General features: G+C 54.2%; 1 protein-coding gene across 1 annotated transcript; it reads left to right on the plus strand.

Annotated features, from left to right (window-relative positions):
• Positions 1-166: 166 nt before the first annotated feature.
• Positions 167-19,632, plus strand: LOC112115606 (semaphorin-7A-like). Its single transcript, XM_026656331.1, has 14 exons — positions 167-321; positions 2,567-2,706; positions 3,423-3,485; positions 4,098-4,196; positions 4,648-4,756; positions 5,386-5,484; positions 6,622-6,761; positions 7,122-7,297; positions 9,130-9,238; positions 12,924-13,128; positions 13,996-14,111; positions 14,670-14,842; positions 16,082-16,137; positions 17,660-19,632. Exons 1-14 carry the CDS (start codon positions 231-233, stop codon positions 17,995-17,997), a joined length of 1,914 nt encoding a protein of 637 aa, XP_026512116.1. The 5' UTR covers positions 167-230; the 3' UTR covers positions 17,998-19,632.
• Positions 19,633-26,514: the final 6,882 nt, after the last annotated feature.

Below are 26,514 nucleotides of genomic sequence, written 5' to 3' on the forward strand. Positions count from 1 at the left end.
GCTGTTTTGTGGAGCTCCATTTTGTGGAGCCCGGAGGGGGTTATTCCCCCCCCCCCTTTGAAGGAAGTTATGCTGACGTTACATCTCCTGGCTCAGGACAGCAGGTATAAAATGCGAAACTGCAGAACAGCCTGCCAGAGAGAGCCCAAGGAGCAGAAGCAGACAGACAGCACTGCGCCAGCTCTTGCAGAGTTAACATCAGAAAGAAAATTCTCTCCGGAGACGCTTGCATGGGCACAAATATGAGATCTTTCTATTTATTCCTCCTGTCAGCGTTCTGTTCAGCCCAAAAGATACCAAGACTGAAGTTTACCCTTAAAGGTGAGATAAGCTCTGATGCTTCTGCTGGTGCCATATGCCTGATCCACTCGGTATGTTTCATTTCATATTGTTTTCACTGTTTGCTTGACTTGGCTTGTATGACGCGGGGGATAATTTCCTATTGGCCTCCTGTGGATTTGACCATGGGAAATGAAAGGTGGGATTGTTTAATCGGGGGCAAAAGGCGGACGGCATGATGGGTTTAGAAAGCAGCTTTTGAGGTGGGGAGGGGAGTTTTGTTGGGGGATTTAGAAAGCAGCTTTTGAGGTGGGGAGGGGAGTTTTGTTGGGGGAATATTCTACTTAAAGGCCGGTCCACACATTGATTTGATTAAAGAGATGACAAGAAGGAAACTTTTATTTATTTTTTGGCTGCCAGTTGCAATCTGGGCTGTTGGTCTGACAGGTGTTACAACTGCAGCCTGATCAGTGATTTCATTTGGAGTCACTTCCCATCTGATTCAAAACTGACAGGCTGAGGGTTAACTCCTAGCTGTTTAAAGAGCCGGCTGGTGCCTCTGTTACTGAAAGATGGACTAGGGATGTTATAGACTAGTCCCTGCACCCTCTGCAATGCAGATAAGTGCCTCCAGCTGCAGCATGATCCGTGCCTTACTCTCCAAAATAGCCTCTACCAGGAGACCAATTCCTCAGCACAATCCAGTCTGAACCTCCCTAATGAAAAAGCCGTTGTGAAGTGCTGGTGGCTTGCCAGGGGGAGAAAAACAACATCTGGGTATAATGCAGCAGCTGCGGTTTTCTGATGGCTCTGCGGTTTCCCGGAGCAGAGTGGGGTCTTTTTTTCCCTTTGCCGCTCGACGCACAGAGAACGAAAAAGCCACATTGCACAAACCCTGGCCTGGTCCAGCTCTGCCCATTGCTCCGGTGGGAAATCAAAGCCTGTCTTTGCTTGGCAGCAAAAAACCCAAGGGGTGCTTGGTGCAGGGTGGGGCTGAAAACGTTTGCCCTGAAAGAGGCGCTGGGAGGGAAGGAAGATCCATTGCTTTGGTAGTGACATGTAAGTGGTAGGGCATGGGAGGCAATGGAGGTAAAAGGGGGTCCATTACTGGACCCCTTGGGCTAGCCTGAGAGGCAATCCCTTAGTAGGAAGGCATTTTAGAGGAGTTGCCAGTGATGGGACCTAAGAATCAATTTCCCCCCAGTTTCCTCCAAATCCTCCCATATCAGAGGAGGTGGGAGGCTGTCTGTCGGAATCAGAGGCAGGGCCCGCTCCCCTGAGCTCAGCAGGGGGCAGGATTGGGCCCCCAGGTCTGCTCTCTCTCTCTCAATGCCTGCAGCCCCCACCCACTGATGGGAGAGGAGAATTTTTGCTGCAGGTGGGGGTGCGCTCCTTGCCAGAGCCAGAGATGATTTAACCCTCCGGAGCCTGATGCCCAGCCAACAGCCACTCCCTATCCCTGGTGTGGGTGCGTCATGATGCCCCCCTCTCCCCGATCCTTAGTACCAGAATCAGAAACTCCTAAATGCCTGTCACTACTGCATGCCCATTCCATGATCACTACTCTAGTGAAAACATAATGGGGCTCCCTGCTGCATGATAAGCTGTGCCAAGGGGAGGGCAGGGACCAGCTTTCTGCATTGGCTTGTACAGCACCTGGAACCATCCCAGTTACAGAGCAGGGCGTGTAGGCGCCTGGATCAGCTACTGTGGGCACGCCGCACTAGAGCTGTGTGCTTGTCCGCCAGTGCCCCCTGCGTTCGTAAGATGTGGATTAGGCCGGCCGGAGCTAGCTTTTCCCTCTGCTCCTGTCGCAGGAACCGAGGGTGTCTCTTTAAGCCTTCATTAGGCAAGGGATGAGTTTGGCAGGTCTCAGTCCAGTCTCTAGTGTCCACACTACAAAGAAGCCCCCATCCAGTTTTGGCACCGAGTGTCCGGAAAGAGAGACCGAGCATCAGAATGGGCCCCGAAGAGTTGCCTCAGGGAGAGGCTGGCGACCACAAGAGAAGCTGTGCGGTCTAGCGAACTGTGCTGCGAGCCGGGTTCTCTTCCCAGCACGGCAGCTGGCCCACTGTCGGTCCCCAACTATGGCCCTGCGGGGTCCCTCAGTTTCCCCTTCGGAAAAGGGGGGGGGGGGGGGGGCTGATCGCAACATATTTGCCTCAGAGAGGAAAGAAACCAGCTGGTTTGGCGGTGGGAAGGACAGGCAGGGGGTAGAGTCTGGATTTCAGCCTTCAGCAAACTTCATCCCCTCCTTTCCCGTCCTGCCCCCCACTCCCGCCCCCAGACTCTCCTGTGCTGAGCTTCGAGAATGGGGAGAAGGCCACAGTCCTCTTCCATGATGCCGGATCTGAGCAGCTGTACGTTGGGGGCAGGGGAGCACTGCGCATCTTGACATATAAGGAGTCGGAGGTCAACCAGACCCAGGTAAGAGGTGGGGGTGTGTAGGGGTCTCTAGCTCCTCATTGGGTTTATCCTGGCCCCTGCCAAGCCCACCCCACCCCCAGCCTGCAATGATGGTGTATGCTCAGCCGGGAGAACCCAGAGCTGACAAGCCAGCGAAGAGATCCGGCGGCTTCCAGAGAAGACCGGCTCAGGCACAAAGAAGAGACTCCCAGCAAGGACAGGCTCCATCAGATCCTACGGGCGAGTTTCCTCTCCTTGGGCCATCAGCTCAGCCTGGGGAAGGCAGCTCCCAGCCGAGACCGGGCTGGGCTTCGAAAGGAGAGCCCCTTTGATCTCACTTGCCGGGCTCAGGGGCCACCTGCCGGCTGGCCAGGTACCCACGGGACGGCCACCTGCCATCCCACAGCAGGGCTTTCCTCTCGCGAGGCCGCAGGGCAAGAGAGATCTGGGGCCATCTCCATTTGCAGCGGGTCCCCCTGGGAGCACAAGGGACCCCGATAAACAGGGGGTTAATGCCACATTCCCCCTCCCCTTGCATAGTCGCTGGGGGCGGGGCTGGGCCACGAGGTCTGTGGGAAGATGGGGTACGGCCAGGGTCAGAGGCCTGCGGGACCCCTCCTGTGGCTGATCAGAAGCACCATCCCCTTGAGGGCTACCCCGCTGGGCCTTTCCACCTGTGGCCAGGGGTGGGGTGCAGATCAGGGTCTGATCAGCTTTGTTCCCCGTCTGCCTCCCAGGTTCCCCTGCAGGCCGACGAGAAGGTGGAGAAGAACTGCAGGAGCAAGCCTGGGGCGGTGCAGGTGAGAGGGGACCCTGGCGAGGGACGGGCCTGAGCTGTGAGCGACCGACTCCCCCAGCCGCATGTTGAGCCCCCCAGTGATGGCTAATGGGGCTTAGAGACCCCCCCACGGTGCTGAGCATGGAGGGACCCCTTGCCTGTGCTCTGGGCAGGGCTGGTGGTCCCTTCACCGCACCAGGGTTCAGCTCCAAGGAGCTGGGCAGTTGCTCTGAGCTTCCTTCACCGCCACAGTTTCTCCATTTCCTGGGAGTGTCCCGCTACCACAGCACAGACAGCATTGCAGCTGTTGCATGGGGGTGGTGGGGTCTAGTGGGTAGAGCAAAGGGGGGGCCGGGAGGCAGGACTCCTGGGTTCTGTTCCCAGCTGTGGGAGGGGAGTGGGGTCCAGTGGTGGGAGCAGAGGATGGGGAATCAGAACTCATGGGTTCTATCCCAGCTGTGCCCCTGGCTCCGTGACCCATGGCGGCTCTATCGTGGGTATATAATCACACACAGAGGCCGTCTTAGATCTACCTGCTCAGTGAAAGGCTGCGGGCTGGGTCTGTTCCTGCCATTAACGCCGGGTCCGTGCAATGAGCACTAACCGCTGTGCGTCGGGGCTGGTTCTCCCACAGGCCGAGTGTGACAACTTCATCCGGGTGATTCAGAGGCTGAACAGCAGCTCCATCATCGTCTGCGGCACCAACGCGGGGTCCCCCAAATGCTGGTTCCTGGTGAGCATGGGAGGCTGGGGGAAATGCATAGAGAATGGCCCACGGGCATAGGGGGCACCAGTCCCCTCACTCGTAACTGGACTGGGACATTTCCATCCCCGGGTCTGTCATATTGCCCTGTGACCTGTCAAATCTGGGCTCATTCTCCTATGGCATCTCTTAAGGAAGTGGTTCCATTCCCAGCTCTGGGAGTGGAGTGGGGCGTAGGGGTTGAATCAGGGGGGAGTTGGGTGCCAGGACTCCTGGGTTCTATTCCCAGCTCCGCAGTGGACTCCTGTGTCCCCCTGTGTGTAAGATGGGCACTGCCTCTCGGGGAGACTAGAATCAGAGGCATGTCAGACTGCAAGAAGCCAGCTGGGCTGAGGTCTGTGAAGCTTCTTGGGTAAGAAGATCTATAGAAACAATTAAAACCGTTGGCTTGGGTTTAACCCCCGCCCCCTTCCCTCCCCAGACCAATGACAGAACGCTGCAGCAGGACAAACGGGGCCAAGCCCTTGCCATCAGCGGGGAGAGCCTCGCCCCGGCCTCACCGTCTCAGCCTGCTGCAGCCATCGCCGTGGGTAAGGAGATCCACCTCTTTCCATCCCCAGATAGAACGTGGGGGGAGGAGAGCCACCTAGGGTCCCCCCGGGCCTCGCCTTGGGTGTGTTCTCTGCTTGGATCCCAGGTCCCAGAGCAGCGGTGTTGGAGAGGGAGGTGGCACTGGACCCGTGCAGTGGGCTTCCCCACCGCAGCCTGTGATAGCCCCAGACGAGCCAGCCCCATGGGAAGGTCCAGCGGACAGGGGAGGTTGGGAGCAGGACTGGTGCCAATAAAGGAGTTTCCTTCTTTGGAGGAGATCCCACCTCAGCCCAGATGGGCTTTGGAACTCTGCTGAGAGGTGATAGGGAGCCTGGACTCCTGGGGTCTGTTCCCAGCTCTGGGAGGGAATGTGGGCTAGTGGTTAGAGCAGGCAATTGGAAGCCCTCCTCTACCCCTGTCTCCCAGTGTGACCTGGGGCTGGCCATGAAGAACAAGCTTTGTTCTTTGCTGCCCGTAGAGCAGGGTTCTCTGTTGTCTTGAAAGTGGATATTGGCATTCTCCACAGGAGGCTGGTGGGGCTTCCCCCAGAAGGTGGGGAGGGGGCAGGGGCTCCTCCCCCGCCCCATGGAGAACACCCATCCTGTTTTGTCTTGGGTTAATATTGCAGAGGGCAGCCTGTACTCGGCATTGTCCCGGGACAGAAGCACCATCCAGAGAAGCTATGGCCCAAAGAAGCTGCTGAGGACAGAAGACAAATGGCTCGTCAGTAAGAGGCTTTTCCTATTGAGCAGTCCCAGGGAGGGTCAGAGCAGCCAGGCTGGGCCCGACGCTTTCCCCAAAGATCCGTCACCTCCAGCAGCGGCCAGTCCCTGATGCTGCAGAGGAAGGCGGATCTCACCCCAAGGCAACGCACTGGGTCAAACCTTGCACGGGCCGGGAGTTGTGTGCCACTCCATCCCGCTGGAGTGATCATCTGGTTCCCTTTAACATCAAACTCCATTACCCCAGTCTCAGCTGAAAGAGCTCTGTGTTATATTGGCCATAAAACTGTCCAGCCCCCACAGCCTTTGCCTCGCTGAACCCCTGCAGCAGGAAGTTCCACAGGTTGGCATTTCAGACCCTTCAGCTCTCGCAATCTAGGCTGGAAAGGTAATAGGAAGAAGGTTCAAAGACACATTTGCAAGCATGGTAGATGGCATCCAGAAAAAGCTGGCACGTCAGGGATGGGCACACTGCCCCTCACTGCAGAGATGATACAGATTCTCTGCCAGTAGAAGCTCTGATTCCCAAACCAAAACGTGGCCTAGGGGATAGAGCACTGGAGTGGGGAACAGGAGACCTAGATTCTGTTCCTGGTTCTGCTGCTGGGTGACCTTGGGCAAGTCCCTTCCTGTGCCTCAGTTTCCCCATCTGTGAAATGGGGATAATGATACTGACCTCCTTTGGGGAGAGGGAGGGATGATCACTATTATTCTATGAAACAGATGCAATCCAGCAGAGCCAACTCACACAACCGTCTTGCAAGCCTCACAGTAGTTAAAGTCCTTCTTAAAGCCCCAGCTCATTGAGTCCTGTCATTGCAAGAGAATCTCAGCTTGCTTTAAAATATGAATTGTTTAGCTCTCCTGGTTGCAGAGAAAAGCTGGACAATGTGATTCCTAAAGGCTCAGAATAACCAGAACCCCACATTTATTTATTTTTGTCAACCTCATGATTTTAAAGCCAGTCTCATTGTTTTGAGGGGCCTGGGGTTGGCGACACGCATGACCCCCTCCATGCCCATATCTTGACTTGGCCAATCGACCAAGGAATTAGTGGTGGTGCTGGCACACACACGGCTCCAGCCAGGTTTCTTTACACACTTTGATCTCTTTTCTCACCCCATCCCCCTTTCCTCCCGCAGAGGCAGAGTTCGTCACTGCTGCCTTGGTGCCGGAAAAGGAGTCCCACCTGGATGAAATCTACTTCTTCTACAACGAAGTCAACAAGACAGCGGGGCTGGATGAAGAGCCGGTCAAAGCCCGGCTGGGCCGCGTGTGTAAGGTACGGAGACCCCGCGGGCCGAGAGCTGGCAGTGAAAGGCAAATGTCTCGGCTAGATCTCCATTCTCAGGCCTGGTATGGCTGCGAGGGTGATGTCACAGTGTCAGCAGCAGACCCTGGCAGCATGAGCTGGTGTAGCTGGAGCTAAAAGGACCAGTTTTGTGAGCCATGTGTGTGAGCCACATCTGTGTAGTTATAACAACTCTAGCTGTTATAACAGGCCGGGGCTGCGCGCTTTGGCCAACGTGGTTCAGGCCACGTGTGGATCTGGTGGCGGGGAGTGGGGGGCGGGGGTTGTGGTGGAACGTCCGTGCTTTAGGCCTGAAGAGCTCTGGGATTTTTCCTCCCCCGCCCTGCTCAGGTGGATGAAGGTGGGAAGAGCCTCCTGGTCGATTTCTGGACCACGTTCCTCCAGGCCAGGCTGGTGTGCGGCGGCCCCACCCATCCCCAGCGCTTCAACCAGCTGCGCGACGCCGTGGTCCTGGGCGAGGGGAAGAGGGGCCAAGGGATGCTGTACGGGATCTTCGCCAGTGCCTGGTGAGCGGGGGCCACGGCTGGAGCCGGGCCGGGCTGGGACCACGCTGCAGGCTGGAGTCACACAGACTCCTTGCCCCACGGCTGGTGATGGGGGCAGAACGTTGCCTAGGGGTGCAGGGAGGAGGCAGGGCCATGGGGGGAGGGGCTCTCGTCCACCCTGTTGTCCCGCTCCCATGGAGTATGTCTCATGAGACAGATGGGAATCACAGTGCCCCTTCGCCAGAACCTCACCCCGTGACCGGGGGAATAGCATAGGCATAGTTTGATGTCTATATATGGAGGGTGGGGGCAGCTCCAGTCAGGCCAATGGGGCCAAGCGTAGGGGAGGAAATTCCGTGCCCGCCCCAGACTTGCAGTTTGGGGGAGCAATACCCCCCCTTCCCCAGCTCCATCCCCAAACTATGCCTGTGAAGAATAGGCCAGCCTGGAGCTGCTTTAGGGTGACCAGATGTCCCGATTTTATAGGGACAGTCCTGATTTTTGGGTCTTTTTCTTATACAGTAACTCCTCACTTAACGTTGTAGTTCTGTTCCTGAAAAATGCGACTTTAAGCGAAACAGTGTTAAGCGAATCCAATTTCCCCATAAGAATTAATGTAAATGGGGGGGTTAGGTTCCAGGGAATGTTTTTTCACCAGACAAAAGACTAATATATATATATATAACACACACAGTATAAGTTTTAAACAAACAATTTAATACTGGTACACAGCGATGATGATTGTGAAGCTTGGTTGAGGTGGTGAAGTCAGAGGGTGGGATATTTCCCAGGGAATGCCTTACTGCTAAATGATGAACTAGCACTCGGCTGAGCCCTCAAGGGTTAACTCTCACAGTCTACAAGGCAGCAGGAATGGAGGGAGGGGAGAGAGCATCGCAGACAAAGACAGAGACACACACTGTGTGTGAGAGAGAGAGATGCGCATTGCCCCTTTAAGTACGCTGGCCCCACTCTAAGTACGCTGCCTTGTTAATTAGATCAGCTTGCTGAGTCTGCAGCTGCTGCTGCCAGCAAGCTCCCTCTGTCCTGAGCCCTGTCCTGTGTCCCCCCCGCTCTATGGAAGATGGGGTAAGCGGGGTGCAGGAGCAGGGGGGAGGTGGACACCCTGACATTAGCCCCCCTCTTCCCTCCTGCACAGCAAGCAGGAGTCTCAGGGAGCAGCTCCAAGGCAGAGGGCAGGAGCAGCACATGGCAGTGGGGGGAGGGACAGCTGCAATTGCTAGCCTGCTGGGCAGCTGCTGCAGAGGGAACTTAGGGGAGCGGGGAGCTGATAGGGGGGCTGCCGGTCCACCCTGGTTCCAAGCCCCCACCAGCTAGCTGCAACGGGCTGCTCTTCCTGCAAGCAGTGGACAAAGCAGGCGGCTGCCGAACCACGTTAGAAGGGAGCATTGCACAACTTTAAACGAGCATGTTCCCTAATTGATCAGCAACGTAACAACAAAACAGCGTTAACCGGGATGACTTTAAGTGAGGAGTTACTGTATAGGCTCCTATTACCCCCCACCCCCGTCCCAATTTTTCACACTTGCTGTCTGGTCACCCTAAGCTGCTTAGACAGGCAGGACATCCATTGGGCAAAGAGGCGGAAGACAATGACAAGGCGTCCGAGCTCCCTGGCCAGTCTCCTTCTCTACCCCCCCCTCCCCGAGCAGGGAAAATAACTCGGTGCTGGCTCCCCCATTCGACTCCAGCTCGGGTCTGCCGCGCCTGCCAGTCATTTCCATTGGGTGGGCCTCAGAGCTCAGGTCCTAGCACAAAGCGCCCAGCGCCAGCGGTAACCAGCTCTGCCTTGCCAGCCACCAAAGCCTGAAGGGAGTGTTTTCCCCCTGCAGGGGCACGACCGCCGTGTGTGCCTACTCCATGGACAAGGTGACCCATGCCTTCAAAACCTCCAAGCTCAAGGGCTACACCAGCGTCCTGCCAGCGCACCGACCTGGCACGGTGAGGCCCGCGCGGGGCGGGGTTCGTGTCCCAAAACAGCTCCCCAGGAGTAACGAAGGGACCCCCGTTTCTGACAGCGAACGGAGGTGCGGTGGGGACTCTGAGCTTCTGTGGCTTGCAGGGAATTACCAGAGAGCTGCCCGGGGCAGTCAGCAGCCGCAAAGGGCCCGATCTCAGTCACAGGGGACTGCAAGTGGCCGCGGGGTCATTTCGAAAGCTCAGCTTTGCCCTTCTGCTTTCTGGGAGCTGCATGAAGTTAGGCGGGAGGGGTCCAGGCCAAGCACTGAGCACCCCTTTTAAACGCTTGCAAATAAAATGCGGCCACAACCCAGAGCTCTTCCTCCTTTCCACGGGAATTTGTAAACAACAAATTATCTCCACAGGACCAAGCTTCCTGTCCAACCCCACTCATCCCTCTGCCCACAGCCCCCCATCCCTCCAATCGAAAACCAGCCATCTCTTCCCCTCACCTCCTGCTGCCCTCAGCACCTCACAGCTGCCGTCTCTCCTCCACTCTGCCAGCGCCTTCTCCACGGGACCCCCTAGCACCAGACGCCTGGGCCCTGTCACATCTTTGGGAGCAAGCTGAACCTGTGGCAGGGAGAGGGTTAGTAGCTGCAGTGCAGTGCTCTGGAGGGAGGACTGGGAAGGGGATGGGACTGGCCCAAGGTCACCCAGCAGATCAGTGGCAAGTTGGAACCTGGTCCCCCTGAGTCCCACGTGGGTGCCTGAAGGGGGCAGGTGCACATGAACAGGGAAGCGTTTAGGGAGGACGGACGGATTAGCACAGAGACCGTTGCAATCTCATGGACACAAGAGCTGGGCGAATAACACATTTTTCGGTTCACTGGCAAGTCCGGAAAATTGGGGGAAGAATCATTTGGGGCAACCCAAAATTGAAATTAAAAAAAAAAAAATTGGCACATCAAAAAGTCAAAAATTTTCATTTTGGGGCGAACAAAGTTTCATGTCAGTTTGGGGCTTTGGCCTCCTTTTTTAAAAGCGAAATTAAAGGGAATTTCAAACCAAAAAGTCGGTTTGAATCGAAACATTTTTTGAAAAAATTGTTAGGGTTTTTTTTCAACCCAGAACAATTTGCCGAAGCCAACGCGAATTCACGAAATGTTTCAATTGAGCCGATCCTGCATTTTGATTTTTTTTTTGTTAGAAAAAAGTGTTGTCCGAAAAATTTCGCTCAGCTCCCATAGGAGCACTTAGGTCCAGATCCTCAAAGGTATTTTGGTGCCTAAATCCCTGTGACGGGGTCCCAGGGGAGCCACACTGCGGTTACTTAATTAGGGCAAACAGCAAAGAATGGGGCAGACAGTCCCCAAAGCTGGTGGTCATTCCAGTACTTAGATCCACCAAGCTAGCCTCAAATCAGCTTCTACAATACCTGACTGGTTACCCAGATGCCAAAACTCAGTTCCCTTAAAGCAACCCACCCAGACACCCAAATCAAATATGATGAGGATTACTGAACATCTTATTCACCACAGAAGAAAGTTCTACCAATCCCAAAGGATCGGACCCATTACCTCTCAGCTTAATGAATATTTCAGATCTTACCCAAATACACGCTTACGGCCAATTCTTATTAACTAAACTAAAATGTATTAAAAAAGAGAGAGAGTATGGTTAAAAGATCAGTACACATCCAGACATCAGTACAGGTCTGAGATCAGGTTCACAGTAGAGATGGTGAGTTTTGTAGTTGCAAAGGGTTCTTTCAGAATTAGTCCAGAGGTTATAGTCCAATGTTCATATTCAGGGTGGTCCAGGTGGGACTGGAGATCTCTGTCTTATGACTCAAGTTTCCCCTGCATAAAGCATCAAGCAGATCTGAGATGAAAGGATCGGATCCCAAGAGCCTTTTATACAGTTTTCTAGCAGCCTCTTGACCATACAGTCCTGGGTGAACAAAAGCCTTTTGATGTAACCTGCTGGTTCCTAAACATCACCAGTAATCAACTACCTGGATTAACATTAGATAATTTATCCGTTAAGCAGTTCATATACAGTTTACCACAAACTTTAAAGAGACATAGAGACAATGACATTATTTCACCCAAAATTCATCTAAATCAGGGCTGGCCAACCTGTGGCTCCAGAGCCACATGCGGCTCTTCAGAGGTTAATATGCGGCTCCTTGTATAGGCACTGATTCTGGGGCTGGAGCTACAGGTGCCAACTTTCCAATGTGCCGGGGGGGGGGGGCAGGGATGTGCTCACTGCTCAACCCCCTGCTCTGCCACAGGCCCTGCCCCCACTCCACCCCTTCCCACCCCCTCCCCTGAGCCTGCCGTGCCCTCGCTCCTCCCCCTCCCCCTCCCGCCAGCCTCCTGCACTCCAGGTGATCAGGAGGTGTGGGGAGGGAGGGGGAAGCACTGATCGGTGGGGCTGCTGGTGGGCAGGAGGCGCTGGGAGCGGAGGCGGGAGGAGGGAGCTGATGGGGGGCTGCTGACATATTACTGTGGCTCTTTGGCAATGTACATTGGTAAATTCTGGCTCCTTCTCAGGCTCAGGTTGGCCACCCCTGGTCTAAATCATAGAATCATAGAATATCAGGGTTGGAAGGGACCTCAGGAGCAGGGCCGGCTTTAGGCCGATTCAGCCGATTCGGCTGAATTGGGCCCTGCGCCAAGAGGGCCCCGCGCTGCAGCTCTCCACCCCGCCCCCAGCTCACTTCCCCCTCCTCCCCTCCCCTGAACGCTCCGCCCCCTCCCCTGCTTCCCGCGAATCAGAGATTCGCGGGAAGTCTGAAAAGAAGCAGGGGCGAGCAGGCAGCACAAGGTAAGCTGGGGTGGTGGGGGCGCGAGAAGGGCTCCGGGGAGGCGCGGCCCGTTCCCGCCGAGCACGCAGGCTCCCGCGGCGCGGCTCGGGTCCGGCCCAAGCCCGGCAACCCCAGCCGGAGCGCGGCTCGATTCCTGGGGGCAGGGCTTGCAGCAAGCCCCGCCCCCAGGAATCGGGCCCCGCTCTTGCTAAAGCCGGCCCTGCTCAGGAGGTATCTAGTCCAACCCCCTGCTCAAAGCAGGACCAATCCCCCACTAAATCATCCCAGCCAGGCCTTTGTCAAGCCTGACCTTAAAAACCTCTAAGGAAGGAGATTCCGCCACCTCCCTAGGGAACCCATTCCAGTGCTTCACCACCCTCCTAGTGAAATAGTGTTTCCTAATATCCAACCTAAACGTCCCCCACTGCAACTTGAGACCATTACTCATAAATGTTAATATTCCCTTTTGATCTCTGAATCAATAGCTATAATAATAGACAGAAACTGTCTGTTTACAGGGCTAACATCTAAAAAGATATAAGTCAACACATACAATTGGAATTACCTCTAGTTTTCTAACAAGGCAGGTTTGCATTTCTAAGTTCTAGCCTATCTAACATAGAATGGCCCTAATCACCATCTACATACTTTTCTAACATGTCTCTATAGGTTGACTCTGCGTCATTTAGCCTGCGAGCTGCTTAACCCTTTCTGGCCATGTGTCACACTCCCATTGATTCTAGTAGGAGTTAGGTGCCTAACTCTCTTTGACCCTCTGCTGGATAACGCCCAGAATGAGCTCTGCGTTGGGTGGCTCCTCGTAGACATCACTGGAGGAGCCTGAGGGTCTGTCTGTGCAGAACTTGGCCTCCCTCTTTGTTACCCCCCCTTTCTTTTCCGTTCTTTCCATAGTGTGTCCCCTACAATTCCCCCAGCGCCCCCTCCAAAGCCGTCCTCAGCATCGTCAAAGATTACCCCGAGATCGAGACCGTCATCTACCCCGAGGGGCAGCGCCCCCTGTACATGCTGCAGACTAATGACACCTACACCAAGGTGGTGGCTGACAGGGTCCTGGACGCCAGCAACAATTCTCGCACTGTCCTCTACCTTGGGACGGGTAGGTGTGGCGGGAGCTGGGGATGTTCCCTCTGGGACTCAGCCTTTGTGGAGCCACATCTGGGTGCTTAGGTTTTGTCAGTGTGGGGATGCAAAGTGGCCAAGGCCACACAGTAGAGCCAAGAACAGCACCCAGGAATTCCCAGCCCTCCTGCTCTAACCACTAGATCCCACTTCCCTCCCAGAGCCAGGACCCAGGAGTCTTGACTCCCAGCTGCCTGCTCTAAGCACTAGCCCCCACTCCCCCAAGAAGTCAGGCAGCTGAAGATCCCAGGGCGAGATACGTGCGGCATCCGCCCCACGCCAGCCACGGGTCAGGTGGGGTCTGTGCCTCCTTGGAGGGCCTGGTCGTTGCTGAGCAGACATTGACCTTGGTGATTCCTCCCCCAGGAGAGTCTCTTCTACCCGACAGCGCTTGTGCTGGCCCTGTGAGGTGAAGTGTAGGCCAGGACACAGCTGGCTCAGGGCTTGGCTCGCCTCTAGGTCGCCAGTTTGACTCTAGCGCCGGCTGCTTGCTGGTCCTTGTGATATGAGCTGGGGCGTGGGGAAACCCAGGTGTCCATATCACAAACCCGGGAGCACCACAGGCAGCATGTTAACCCCTTTCTGGGCAGCCCCAGCAGAGGCCAAGGGCTTGCCTGGGCCCCGGAGATGGCGCTCCCCTCCAGTGGGTCCCTCCAGGGCAGAGCTGGGGCGTGGGGGCAGGCCCATGGAAGGCAACTAGCCCTGTCCCTGCTCGGACCCTGCCTGTCCTGGGCATGCAGAGAGGCCTCTGGCTGTCTGCAGGTGAAACCCTGGCCAAGCTCCCATCGCCTTCGAGGGGGCCGGGCTCCTTCCTCTGAGTTCCCTGTGTCTCTGGCCGCTGCAGATAAAGGGAAGATCCACAAAGTCCTGCAGAGTGGAGGGCAGACGGTCATCATCGCCGAGCTGAGCCCTTTCCAGAGAGACGCGCCCATCTCAGGGATGGCCCTGGATGCCTCCACAGTAAGCGCCCTTCCCCCTCTCTATCTATGCTCTGTATTGAACACTGGGGGCTGTGGCATATTGCAAGCTGTCTCTCTAAATGCTACGGGGTTTTCTTGGTCCTGCTGGCAGGCTGGGTCTAGCAGCAGTTAGTCTGCAGAGAGGCAGCCTTGAGTAAGGCGGAGTGGGTTGTGCCTCGCTGTTTTAGGGAGCAGCCTGCTTTGTCTCTCACTGCTTTGGGGTTCTTATGTGTCAGGGTTCTGGATTCTAAGCAGGAAGGTCGTGTTATGCTGCAACCTTCCAGCAAGAGTATTTGGTTTTGTCTAACGTCTCAGTGTGTCTGCCGTGAACATAACACCTGTTTCTAAGACAGACCCCCACCCCCACCAAGTGCTTTTGCTTGTGAAGTCCATTACGGGCATAATCCTGCTGCCAGTGGAGATTTCAATGGGAATTTTGCAAGTGCTTCTGCTTGGAAAGGGATTGGCCCCAGTTTGCATCGCACCCGTCAGTTCCAGAGCATGCGGCCTCCTCTCTTGCTTGTTTGAACCTTTGACTAACCCAGCCCCTCCTTGGCAGGGGCACCTCTATGTAACCACTGAGTTCGAGGTGACGCGCCTGCCACTGGCAGACTGCGGGCAGTACAGGGAGACCTGCTGGAAGTGTGTCCTCGCCAAGGACCCGTACTGCGGATGGGATCCAGACAGCAAAAAATGCTCGGCCATCTCCCGAGAGGCAAATGACACGGCCAGGTGTGCTCGGGCTTAAAGGCGGAATGCTTTGCTCCCAATCCGCCATCCATTCAATGGTCTTGTCAAGTTGGGGAGAGAGGGAGGAAATGAAAGGAGCTGGTAGCTGTAAACATACACACAGTAATATGAAGGCAGCATGGCCTATTGGTTAGAGCATCTGTCACACAGGGAGATCTCAGGATGCCTGGGTTCTATTCCCAGCTGTGGGAGGGAGAGATGTTTACTAGTTAGAGCATGAGGCTGGGAGCTAGGACACCTGGGTTCTATTCCTAGCTATGCCACTGATTCGCTGTATAACCTTGGCCAAATCACTTCCCCGTGCCTCAGTTTGCCCATCTGTATAATTTCTTCCCGTTCACATTTTTGGAACACAACTTTAGGGCACCTCCCATACTACGAACATAGACAAAGGCTATGGCAGGGGAATGGCTTGGCTGTAGAGTTGGTCAGGAAATGAGATTTTTTTCCTATGGCAAAAATTCAAATAATGAAAAATTCAGAAATGCTACCATGGTGCCTCATGGGAGTTGTAGTTCATGCGCCTCAAGCTCCCATTCTCCTCCCTAGGCTGTGCGCCACAGCTGGGCTACAACTCCCATGATGCACCTTGGTCCTGCCTTTTGGAGAGGCAGTGCATCATGGGAGTTTTTCGCCGTGGTGCATCATGGTAGACTAGCTGGGGAGCTCAGTCTATAGCGGAGAATGGGGACATGAAACAATCAACCTACATCTCCCATGAGGCACTGCATTGCAGCAATATATCCAACCTGAGCTATTTCAGTGTTTCAACAAACAAATGAATTTTGCTAGAGAAAGCAGACCCTTTTTGTGAAAGGATAATAACTTCTATTTACATAGTCATCCATCATGAAGGGTAAATAAGAAATGCAGCCACCTCTGGGCTACAGCAAGAGAACTAGAACAGGGCCCGGCAGTGCTGCACAATAGGACCCAGAATGAAGGAGAATCCTGTATCTTAGCAGGAAGTCTGGCTAGATCCCCACAACTCACCTTAAGCTCTTGTATGTAGCGCTAGGTCCTGATTTCTGTGTTGCAAGATGTCGGAGCCACAGAGTGAGTCAGCTTGGGGGCGGGAGGGGGGAAGCTGTGCCTTCCTGGGGGGCATTGGCCCTTGTTAAAATGACAGTCCCTTCTCAATCCCCTGGATGAGGATGCGACAGTCACGGGTCCCTTGCCACCCTCCTGAATGATTTCCCCTCTCTCTGCCTTTCCTTGCAGCAACTTCCTGCAGAGCCTGGACCCAGAGGCCGAGGACGTGTGTGAAGGTGCAGCAGGTAGGTGCCTCGGCCTTGGCGGAACCCGGGTTGCACACAGTTGCTGCCTCCGTGGAGGAGACCCTCCCTGAAAAGCCGATGACAAAAGGCCCATCTGCCCGAGGGAATCTCGCTGTTGCCCCCGTGGGCATGGAAAAAACAAGCGGCGTCTCTCAGGACTGCGAGGCCTTGTCTGAGCTAGACCCGTCTGCCTCCAGTCTCCCGTTGCAGCTGCAGCAATGGGATTTTCCTGCTCTGCACCGAGCTTAGCCGGCAAGGCCATTCAAGTGCCAGGGATTTAGCATGCCCGCTCTCACTACCAGCAGGGCTCAGCGCTGGGGCAGTGGAGGGAGACGGCCCCAAAACTCTAGTGCCTTAGCGAGAGCCTAATGTTACTCTTTCCCCACTGCTAAGCTGCGTGAGGACCCTGTTGCTGGCAAAGTGCCTCCCCCCTCCATTTGAATTGGTGCATTTCCAGCTTCAAAAGCTGAGACCAAGGTACGGCAGGAAAATGGTTTGGTCGAGACCGTGCCATAAATCCAGGGTTGTGCTAGCTGCCGGGAGGAGAGAGTCTGTGGTAATGGTTCAAACACCCCAGTAATACGGTGCGGGGTGGTAGAATGGTTGGAGCAGGGGGACCCGGGAGCCAGGTCTCCTGGGTTCTCTTCCCAGCCCTGGGCCAGGGGGCAGTGTCGAATTTTCAGAATGACTCCGGGCCAGATTTGCACGTGCTCATCACTCCCAACTGGGATTAGATTTTCCCAAAGAGTTCAGGTCCCCTTTAGGGCATGTCTAGACTGCAATCCTGGGGTGTGAGTGACGGCCGCTCGAGTGGACGGACCCGACCCAGCTTTGATTTAGCTAGCTCAGGTATCAAAGCAGTGAAGCTGCGATAGCCGGCGCTCCAGTGTGGGCTAGTCCTGCGAGCAATTACCCAGGGGGCGGGCTTGTGCGTACGTCCTCCTGGAGCCAAGAGAGCTAGATTGAAGCTGGCTCAGGTATGTCCACACGATCTGGAATCACATCCCCGGACTGCAGTGTAGACATACCCACAGGCGCCTAAATAAGGGCTGAATTTTCCAAAGTTCCCAGCAGCTGCCACTGCGACCCCCAGAGCCAGATTGTCAGCAGAGTTCAGCCCCCGGCCTGCAGCCAATGTGCTGAGCACTGCTCTCATGCCCAGAAGAGGGAAACTGGGACTCCTGGGTTCTCTTGCCAAAGAATCCTGAGCCAAGTCCTTCAGCCAGAGCATTGGCTTCCCCTTCTGCAAAAAAAAAAAATGGCCACCATCACATTCACCTCTGTGGTGCAGTGCTGGGAGACACACAGCACTTTGAGATCCTTGGATGGGGTTCTACATAGAGCAGATCGCGGGCTTTTCGCTGTCGAGGCCCAGGGTGTCCGTGTGCGCAGAGGCTGGGGCTGCATTTGGTTGGGATGTTGTGCCTCCAAACTATGGATCTCTCATTCTTTCCCCTGTTCTGTCTCCTCTCCCCCACCACCTTTTCCTTTATGCTCTAACCCCCGATCCCTCCGTTCAAAGAACAAGTAGCGCAGGAAGCCCTGAAAAAGGTGAGTGTGGACCCGACCAGCTACATCTACCTCCCGTGTCCTCTGCGCTCCCACCACGCCATCTACACCTGGGTCAAAGACGGCAGCAAGCAGTACCCCTGTGCCATGGACGGGCACTCCTGCACACTGCGCTTTGGGGAGAACGCCCCCATGGACCAGGGGCTGTTCAAATGCACAGCCACGGAGGACGGCTACCTAGAGGAGATTACTGCCTATAAACTCACGCTCAACACTGCCTGCATCCCACAGCTCTCCGTGACAGTGGCCGCTGGTGTTTTATTCCTTGTCATCACGATCCTCTTGCTCTAGACTCTGCCATCCAAGCGGAGATCTCATTACACTGCCAACGACCTCTCTTTCTTTTTCTTCTTGTAACCCTCCCTCCCGAAGATTCTCCCTTTAAACCCCAAACAGAACATGCGACGCTCTAGGAACAAAATTCCAGGGGAGTCCTCCTAACGCTCCAATTTGGGCGTCCCATCAGCAAACACAGCCGTTACGGTGGGGGTTTTGCTAGCCATCGATAACCCAGGAGCCTCCTTCCCAAAATGTAAGGCACGACTAAACTTGGCAGAGCCGGGGAGAGGGATAGTTAAAGTAGAGGCAAGGAGGGTAAATGGACTATTTATTTTGCTGCTCAGTGGGCCAGTAGGCCTGCTGCCATGCTGATCCCAGTTTAGCATCCAGCTTGTCTGATGGGCACTGGTCCAGACTGGGAGTTTGCTTGTTCCAAGGCTGCTGGGCGATAGGAGTTTGCTGGTTTCCATGATGTGGCTTTCTAATGCTTCTTTAAGGACCAATCCTTCCCAGGTGCTGCTGGGGGAAAGACGATGCATGGGTGGATCTCTTCCAACTGCAGCTGCTAGGTGCTAAAGCCTTTTAGCATCCATGTTGTTTAAAGGGAAAACTCCCAAGTCTGACCCGTTCGGAGTCATGATCCAGTCTGTTCTCTCTGCGGTCTCTTGTGCACAGTTACCCTGATTACCAGCCTGGCCTGTGTTTTCAAAGGAAGGGAGAGTGATCATCCAGACGCTCACACTCTGAGCTTTCACTGGGGTAAATGCAGAGTCACTGCGTTGACTTGGCGCTTCCAGCTCCGCCTTCAAGCAATCGTCTTCAGCTACCGTCTTGCAGCGGTTTCAATCGGCGCCATGCAGAGGCTGCTGCACAACAAACTGGTGGCCGTGGGCGGGATCTAAGGTTTGATTCGGCACGACTGGCTCAAATCCACCACTCTAAGCAACTGCGCTGAAAAGGGACAGATGGAGAAGGGCTTCCAGCTAGAGGGGATTTCAGATCGAAAAGGAAAAGGGAGGGAGGGAAAGTTAGCGGCTGAGCTCAGTCAGACCTGTGTAAATCTGGATGGCACTCACAGGAAGACGTGCGGGAGCTGAGTGGTGTAGATGCTGTCCTACCAGCTTGAAGGTTGTGGGATGAGTCTTGCTTGATCCCGTGCTAGGATGATCTCACCACTGCGAAATGGGTACCTGCTCCATCACATTAGGGCAGCCAGGGTCCACATCAATCCCTTGTGTCCCGTTGGCTGTGAAAGTGATGTGCCTTAACTGTGTCAGCCCAATGAGCCATTGGCTTGGGGAAGCTTTGCCTTTCCCTCCTGGGAATGACTCCTGTCTGACACGGCTGTCATGGAGATCAGAATCTGGCCCAGAGACCAGGAGAGAGTGATTCGAAACTGGCTTTCAATCTTGCACCATTGCTCGTTTCCCACAGATCAGCCAAACCAGTGCTTGTGTGCAATGGGACGGAAAGAGTTAATCATGTCACCTTTCTCCGCCTTCTGTGTCCAGAGGATACTGACCAAGCCAGTGCCCTGGACGTTAAACTGCATTGGCTAAATTTGCAAGCAAACCTAAAAAAGCAAAGAACATAAGAATGGCCCTACTGGGTCAGACCATCTAGCCTAGTATCCTGTCTTCCGACAGTGGCCAGGGCCAGATGCTTCAGAGGGATTGAACAGAGCAGGGCAATTTATTGAGTGATCCATCCCCTGTCATCCAGTCCCAGCTTCTGGCAGTCAGTGGTTTAGGGACACCCCGAACATGGGGTTGTGTTCCAGACCATCTTAGCTAATAGCCATGGATGGACCTATCTGCCAAGAATTTAGCTCATTCTTTTTTGAACCCACTCCCAGTTATACTTTTGGCCTTCACAACATCCCCTGGCCGAGAGTTCCACAGGTTAACTGTGTGTTGTGTGAAGAAGTGCTTCCTTATGTTTGTTTTAAACCTGCTGCCTGTTCATTTCAGTGCATGACCCCTGGTTTGTGTAAAATTCTGGTGATTCTGAGCCAGAAACCAAAGTCCCCCTTTCAGCAGGTTAGCGGCTCTGCTGAGTGCCAAAACAGCTGTCCGCATCTGGGTACTGCACATCGGCCAGAATCCAGCTGCTTCCTTCTCCGGATTTTCAGCAAAATAATTTTTTTTATTTTTGTAAAAAAAAAATAATAACGTTTTTAAAAAAAAAAAAAGTATGAGGAAAAAAATCTCCCAGTCCCTAAACTGGCTGTAGTCAGCAGCTGTATGAATGTAGCTAAGGGCCCATGTAGTTTAAAAAAACCCCAGCCAAACAGGTAGGATGTTAGAGTAACTCCCTTTGCTTGTATTTATCAGCTCTGGGTATTTATTTGGTATCATTAAAGAGGTATTGTCTACTGAGCATAAAGCTAGGCCCCAGGCACTTCTGTCACCGAGTCGCTGTGCGACACTGTGCCTCAGTTTCCCCATCTGTGACATGGGGCTAATGATAGTGCCGAACCTCACAGGGTTGTCATGAGATAATGTTTGAAAAGCACAACAGAGGTGCTGCATATTACTTTAAAGTGATGGGAACGTGGGATGGTGTATTGGGAGTCTCCGAGTCCCACTCTAGTCCCCAGATAACCTCACCTGCTGTTCTAGATCTGCCCTTAGATTGGCTGGGAAGGATTTCACTGCCTAGGAAGATAAGCATGTGTAGAGAGAGAGGTGTGGGTTGTAAATTACAATGACTGGCAGCCACTACCCATATGCTCCAGGCGGTGTGTGTGAGCAGAAGAATGTCCCATTATGGGGACATTAAAGCACCTTAAAGACTAACAGATTTATTTGGGCATAAGCTTTCATGGGTAAAAAACCCACTTCTTCAGATGCATGGAGGTCCATGTTTCTGATGCCCAGCCCCACTCCACTTTTTGGCTCTGTGCTATCTGTTTCCCTTATTACCCCACGATGACGCTGAAGAGTGGATGTAAAACTGGCCTCATGGAGCAAGTGTCTCCCAGCGAGATGGAGTGGGGGCCTGTTAAGGAAGAGGTTTATATTAATATTCAGATAGGGAACCTGAATGAGTTTCTTGGAGCGTGATCACAGGAAGTCCCAGTGTTGCCATTGTCATATCTGGTGTTTTCCTTAAAGCTCCAGCTCCTGGAGTCCCGTGATTGCAGGAGAATCTCAGCTGTTGTTTAAAAAAAAGATAGGTTTCTAGTGCAGAAAAGCTTGAAGACGCAACCCCTGAAGATTCAAAACCCAGAAGACAAATGAGACGAATGCCAGTTATTGTTTTTTCTTTTAAAAACAATCTCGTGATTTTTTTTAGGGGCCTGAGCTGATTTTTGAATGTTTGCGTTTGACAATGTTGGCAGTCTCATGTTTGCACCAGGTTGGGCGCTGTATAGTGGAAAAACACAAGTTCATCTTTTTCCCTTTCCCGTTTGATAGTATAGAACTTCCGTCGCTGGAGGAATGCAAAAAGCGACGAGAAGCTACCGTTAGCTGCTTCTTAGTAAACAATCCTCTGCCCTTTCTTTTTGAAAGAAACAGAGCAGTAAATGTTGTTCGGCTCCCTCCCACGGCATACGCTTCCGCTCCTGCAGGACCCCGCTTTGCTGTGTAGCGATCTGAATATGTCGGTATTCCTCCCCATTGTAACATGTGACCCCCGCCCCCACAAAAAACAACCTATGTTCCACTCTCTTCTGAGTCGAAAGAAAGTGTAACGCGTGCTGGGGAATGGAATAAATGCGTGCAATCGTCAAACGCTAAGTGTCTGATGGCTGAATCTCTCTAATGATATGGCCCTATGGTGTATGGCAGCCCATCATCACTGTGTGAGAAAGATGCTACCAGGGCTTTGGAGCAGAGCTTCGGCGGCGGGTCCCGGAGCAAGTGAAGGACCCGCCGCCGAAGCGCCCCGAAGACGCGGAGCGGAAGGACTCCCCGCCTCCGAATTTCCGCTGAGGACAGCAAAATGCCGCCCCCCAAATCCTGCCGCCCTAGGCGACTGCCTAGGGTCGCCTAGTGGAAGCGCTGGCCCTGGGTTAGGGGCGGTTGGTACTTGGGGGTGTAAGCTTCCAGGAAACCCAGATGTTTCAGGAATTGGGTTTGGTGACTCATTATGTGGTGTTCTTGACTCTGAGTAACTACTGCAGCCAATATGGAGTAGGGGGACATCACAGGCTTCAAACGAAGGCCTTGACCTCCTATGGCCATTGAACATCCCAATGGCATTGTTAGCACGAGTAAGGGTAGTAACCCCAATGTCCTGGCTAAGTTCCTACGTGGGTGGTTACATTCTTCCTGCATTAACTCCCCCTGCAGTTCCACCGGATGATGTTGTATGCTGTTAAACAGCTGCCGTGTTTGACAGCAGAGGTGGCTGCAGTTTAGCAGTCGATGAACTAGTGACCCGTATAATCTGTAAAGTGCTTTGCCATGATAGGTGCTCTGGAAATGTCAATTGCCATCTGTATTCTCTCCTGCATCTTGCTTTCAGCCACGTGCCCTCGGGTTATTTGGAAATCCCTAACATGGGCCAGAGACTTGGAATGTTCCTTTGCAGCAGGCTCATTCTCTGAGATCTCATGCCTCGCCCAAGTGGAGATCACCCCTTAGCAGCAGCTGGGGGGGGGGGGGGGCCTGTGGGTGAGAGCTGAGGGGGCGCTGCCTGTGGGCGAGAACTGGGGGGGCGGTGCCTGCAAGCGAGAGCTGCACGGAGCTGCTTGCGCACCTCCGCCTAGGAGCTGGACCTGCTACTGGTCGCTTCTGGGGCACAGTGTGGTCCACGGTGCCAGGACAGGCAGGAAGCCTGCCTTAGCACCCCAGCTGCGCTGCTGATCAGGAGCCGCCCGAGGTAAGCCCACGCCCCAATCCCCTGCCCCACCCCTGAGTCCTCCCCAAACCTGGAGCCCACTCCTGCACCCCAAACCCCTCATCCCCAGTCCCAGCCCAGAGCCCTGACCCCCTCCTGCACCCCTGCCCGAGCCCAGAGCCCCCTCCCACATCCTGAACCTCTCATTCCTGGCCCCACCCCGCAGCCCTCACTCCCGCACCCTAACCCTCTGCCCTGAGCCCCTCCCACACCCCAAACCCCTCATCCCCAGCTCTGTTGGGTCGCGGGCATCAACAATTTTCTTCAACGGGGTCCCCAGAAAAAAAGTTTGAAAACCACTGTCCTAAAGGATCCTTTCCTGGCTCGTTGGTTTCTAATGGAAGAGGTTACATGGATTACAAAGACAGAAGGGACTCCTGTGATCAGCTAGTGTGCCCACAGGCCATAGGACTTCACTGAATTCATTCCTGTTTGAACTAGATTTTTTTAGAAAAACATCCAGTTTGATTTAATATTGCCAGGGATGGAGAATCTGCTACAACCGTAAGGAAGTTGTTCCAATGGTTCCTTCACCATTAAAAATTTGTGCCTGATTTCCGGTCTGAATGGGCCTAGCTTCACAGCTACGGGATCATATTATACCTTTCTCTGTCACGTTGAAGAGCCCCGTATCAATTGTTCCCCTTGTAGGTACTTTAAATAAACTGGGGTCAAATTACCCCTTAACCTTCTCTTGGTTAAACTCAATAGATTGAGCTGCTCGAGCACTGGACTGTTCCCTCTAAGTGGCAGGGAGGTAGAACTGTATGCAATGGAGCTTTTGGAATTTGGGGCTTGTCTACACAGGGAAATTGACTGGCATAGCTATAGGGAATAACTAGTCTAGTATAGCTCCCCACGTGGATACTCTATTCCAAAATAAATAAGACCTTAGAGTGTCCACATGGTACTCCTGAGGGCATTCTGCGCCAAAAAAATTAAAAATTCTGCGCACAATATTTTAAAAATCTGCAAATTTTATTTGTCAAATAAATGTGGAGGCTCCTGCATAGCATTGGGGAGCACAGGCCACTGTGCAGCTCCCCCCCCCACACACACCCCCGGGACACTGACTCAGCGGTGAGGCTGCACCCAACCCTGACACCGCACAAGGAGTGGGCCTGCCCCAGAAACACCCCAGGGCCCTGCCCCTCTGTGCCAGGTGCACCAGGTGTGGGCAGGCAGGCTCAGCAAGGCAGGATCTAAGTGTGGAGGGACTTATTGGGGTGGGGGGGGGGTCCAGGTATAGGTTGAGAGGTTCTGTGTGGGGTATTCTGGGTGTGGGTGGCTCAGTGGGTGATATGGGTGCAGGGGGGGATCTGGATGCACAGGGGCTTGTTGGGGGGTTCTAGGTACAATTGTAATGGGACTCTGCAGGGGGGTCCATATGAAGGTGGTTGGGGCTCAGCGGGAGGGCTGGGTGTGGGGGGGATAGAGCTCGGTGGGGGGGCTGGGTGTGGGGAGCTCAGTGGGGGGCCCAGATGCTTGGGAATTGGGGCTCAATGGGGTGGGGATCCAGGTGCAGCTGGTTGGGGCTCAGGAGGGTGGGGATCTGGGTGTGGGTGGCTCGTTGGTGTGGTCCAGGGGCAGGGCTCGTTGGGGGGGTTCTGAGTGTGAAGGGGTGAGGCTCGGCAGGAGGGTCAGGGCATGAGGGGGTCTGGATGCACAGGGGCTGGGCGGATACGGGAGCAGCTCCCTGTACAGTGATCCCTCCCCGTGCAGCTGAGGAGCGATGGATGCAGGAAGCATGGGGAGTGGGGAGTTTGCAGAGCTTCCTACAGCTGGGGGAGAAATCTGGGGGTGGGGCCCTGGATGCTGTGCAGGGGAAGAGGAAGTCCCATCCTCCCCAGCCCAGCCGGGACTAGAAGTTGCCGGTGCAGGGTAGGAGCCACTAGCCAGGTCTTCCCCAGTCCCGCCCTTGCCCCACAATGATTTACCTCTCTGCCAGCTGCCTTGGGCTCCCAAAACATACTGCTGGGGAGAGTCGCATGACTGCTCTTGTGGCTTCCCTTTGCTTCTCTGTCAGAAAGTCATTTTTCTGCGAGGAAACAAAGAAATCTGCGGGGAACGTAAATTCTGCGCATTTGCAGTGGCGCAGAATTCCCCCAGGAGTAACATGGGGGAGTTATACTGGACTAGCTAAATTTTAGAGAGACAAGGTGGGTGAGGTAATATCCTGGGACCAATATGGCTGCAACAACACTGCACAGAGCTAAATTTTATCAGAATAGCTGTTGCAGAATCGTCGTCCCATTCTAACTATGCAGGAAATTCCCCTCATGTAGACAAAGCCTAAGACTTGATCAACCTATTTAAACGCTTCTCCCTCTATTAGAAAAGCCTCAGATGTCATGAGTTTGACATGGCAAAATACAAGGGCTTTCCTCTGCATTTCCCTGACAGGTCGGTAGAATTTATTGCGCAGGATTTCCCCTGCTCAACAGAGACATTGGTTGATGAAGCAGCCGTGGGTGGGGGAGGCAAAGGGGAATGAGGAGCAAAGATTAAACTGGCGAACTCAGAAGCGAGCTGCACTGCTAAGTGAGAAAGTCCCAAAGCTGGCCTCCTGTTGGAGCTAGCCTGGGAGGGCTGGGGTCGGGGATGCTCCAAGTGATGCACCAGGCCCCTGGGGGGAGGGGGAGGGTCATGTGTGTCAAGGAGCTTCTTACATGGGGGTGTGGGAGGGAGGCTAAGCAGGGGTATGTAAAAGGGAGGGAAATTGAGGAGCAGGTGACTATAGAGGGGAGATGGGACATGCCTTGCCTGGGCATGTCATGACATCACAGTGGCTTTGTTGTGACATGGTAACAGGCTGCCACAGAGCGGTGGCACTTACCACGCACCTGCCGCTATCACATAACTACTGGGGCTGCCCTGCAGTGCACCATGGCCATGAGACTTCTCAGTCTGCTGCCCCCTCCCAGTGCATCACGGGGCTTCTCAGAGTGCTGCCTCCCAAATCCTGGTGCATCAAGGGACCTCTCAGTATGCTGCCCCCACCCCAGTGCATCATGGGTAGAGCCCTACCAAATTCATGATCCATTTTGGTCAATTTCACGGTCATAGGATTTTTAAAAGCTGAAATCATGAAATTTATGACATTTAAATCTGAAATTTCAGTGTTGTAATTGTTGGGGTCCTGACCCCAAAAGAGGGTGTGTGTGGGGAAGGGGGGGGGTCACAAGATAGGGGGGATTGCAGTACTGCTACCCTTGTGTGCTGGTGCTGGCGGCAGCTCTGCCTTCAGAGCTGGGTAGCTGGAAGGATGGTATGGGATGGTATTGCGACCCTTACTTCTGCGCTGCTGTTGGCAGGGCGGTGCCTTCCGAGCCGCTCTCTGGCTACCCAGCTCTGAAGGCAGCGCAGAAGTAAGAGTAGCAGTACAGCAACCCACCCACCCACCCACCCCCAAAAATAACCTTGTGACCTCCCTGCAACTCCCCTTTGGGTCAGGACCCCCCCATTTGAGAAATGCTGGTCTCCCCTGTGAAATCTGAACAGTACAGGGTAAAAGCACACAAAAGATCAGATTTCACCAGGGGGGAGACCAGATTTCAAGGTCTGTGGCACTTTCCATGTCCATGAATTTGGTAGGGCCCAAATCATGGGGCTTCTCAGAGTGTTGCCTCCCCCATCCCAGAGCATCATGGGAACTCTCAGAATGCTGCTGCTGCTGCCCCC

This window comes from Terrapene carolina, unplaced genomic scaffold, assembly GCF_002925995.2.
Source record: "Terrapene carolina triunguis isolate 2854851 unplaced genomic scaffold, T_m_triunguis-2.0 Scaffold227, whole genome shotgun sequence".
Lineage (NCBI taxonomy): Eukaryota > Metazoa > Chordata > Testudines > Emydidae > Terrapene > Terrapene triunguis.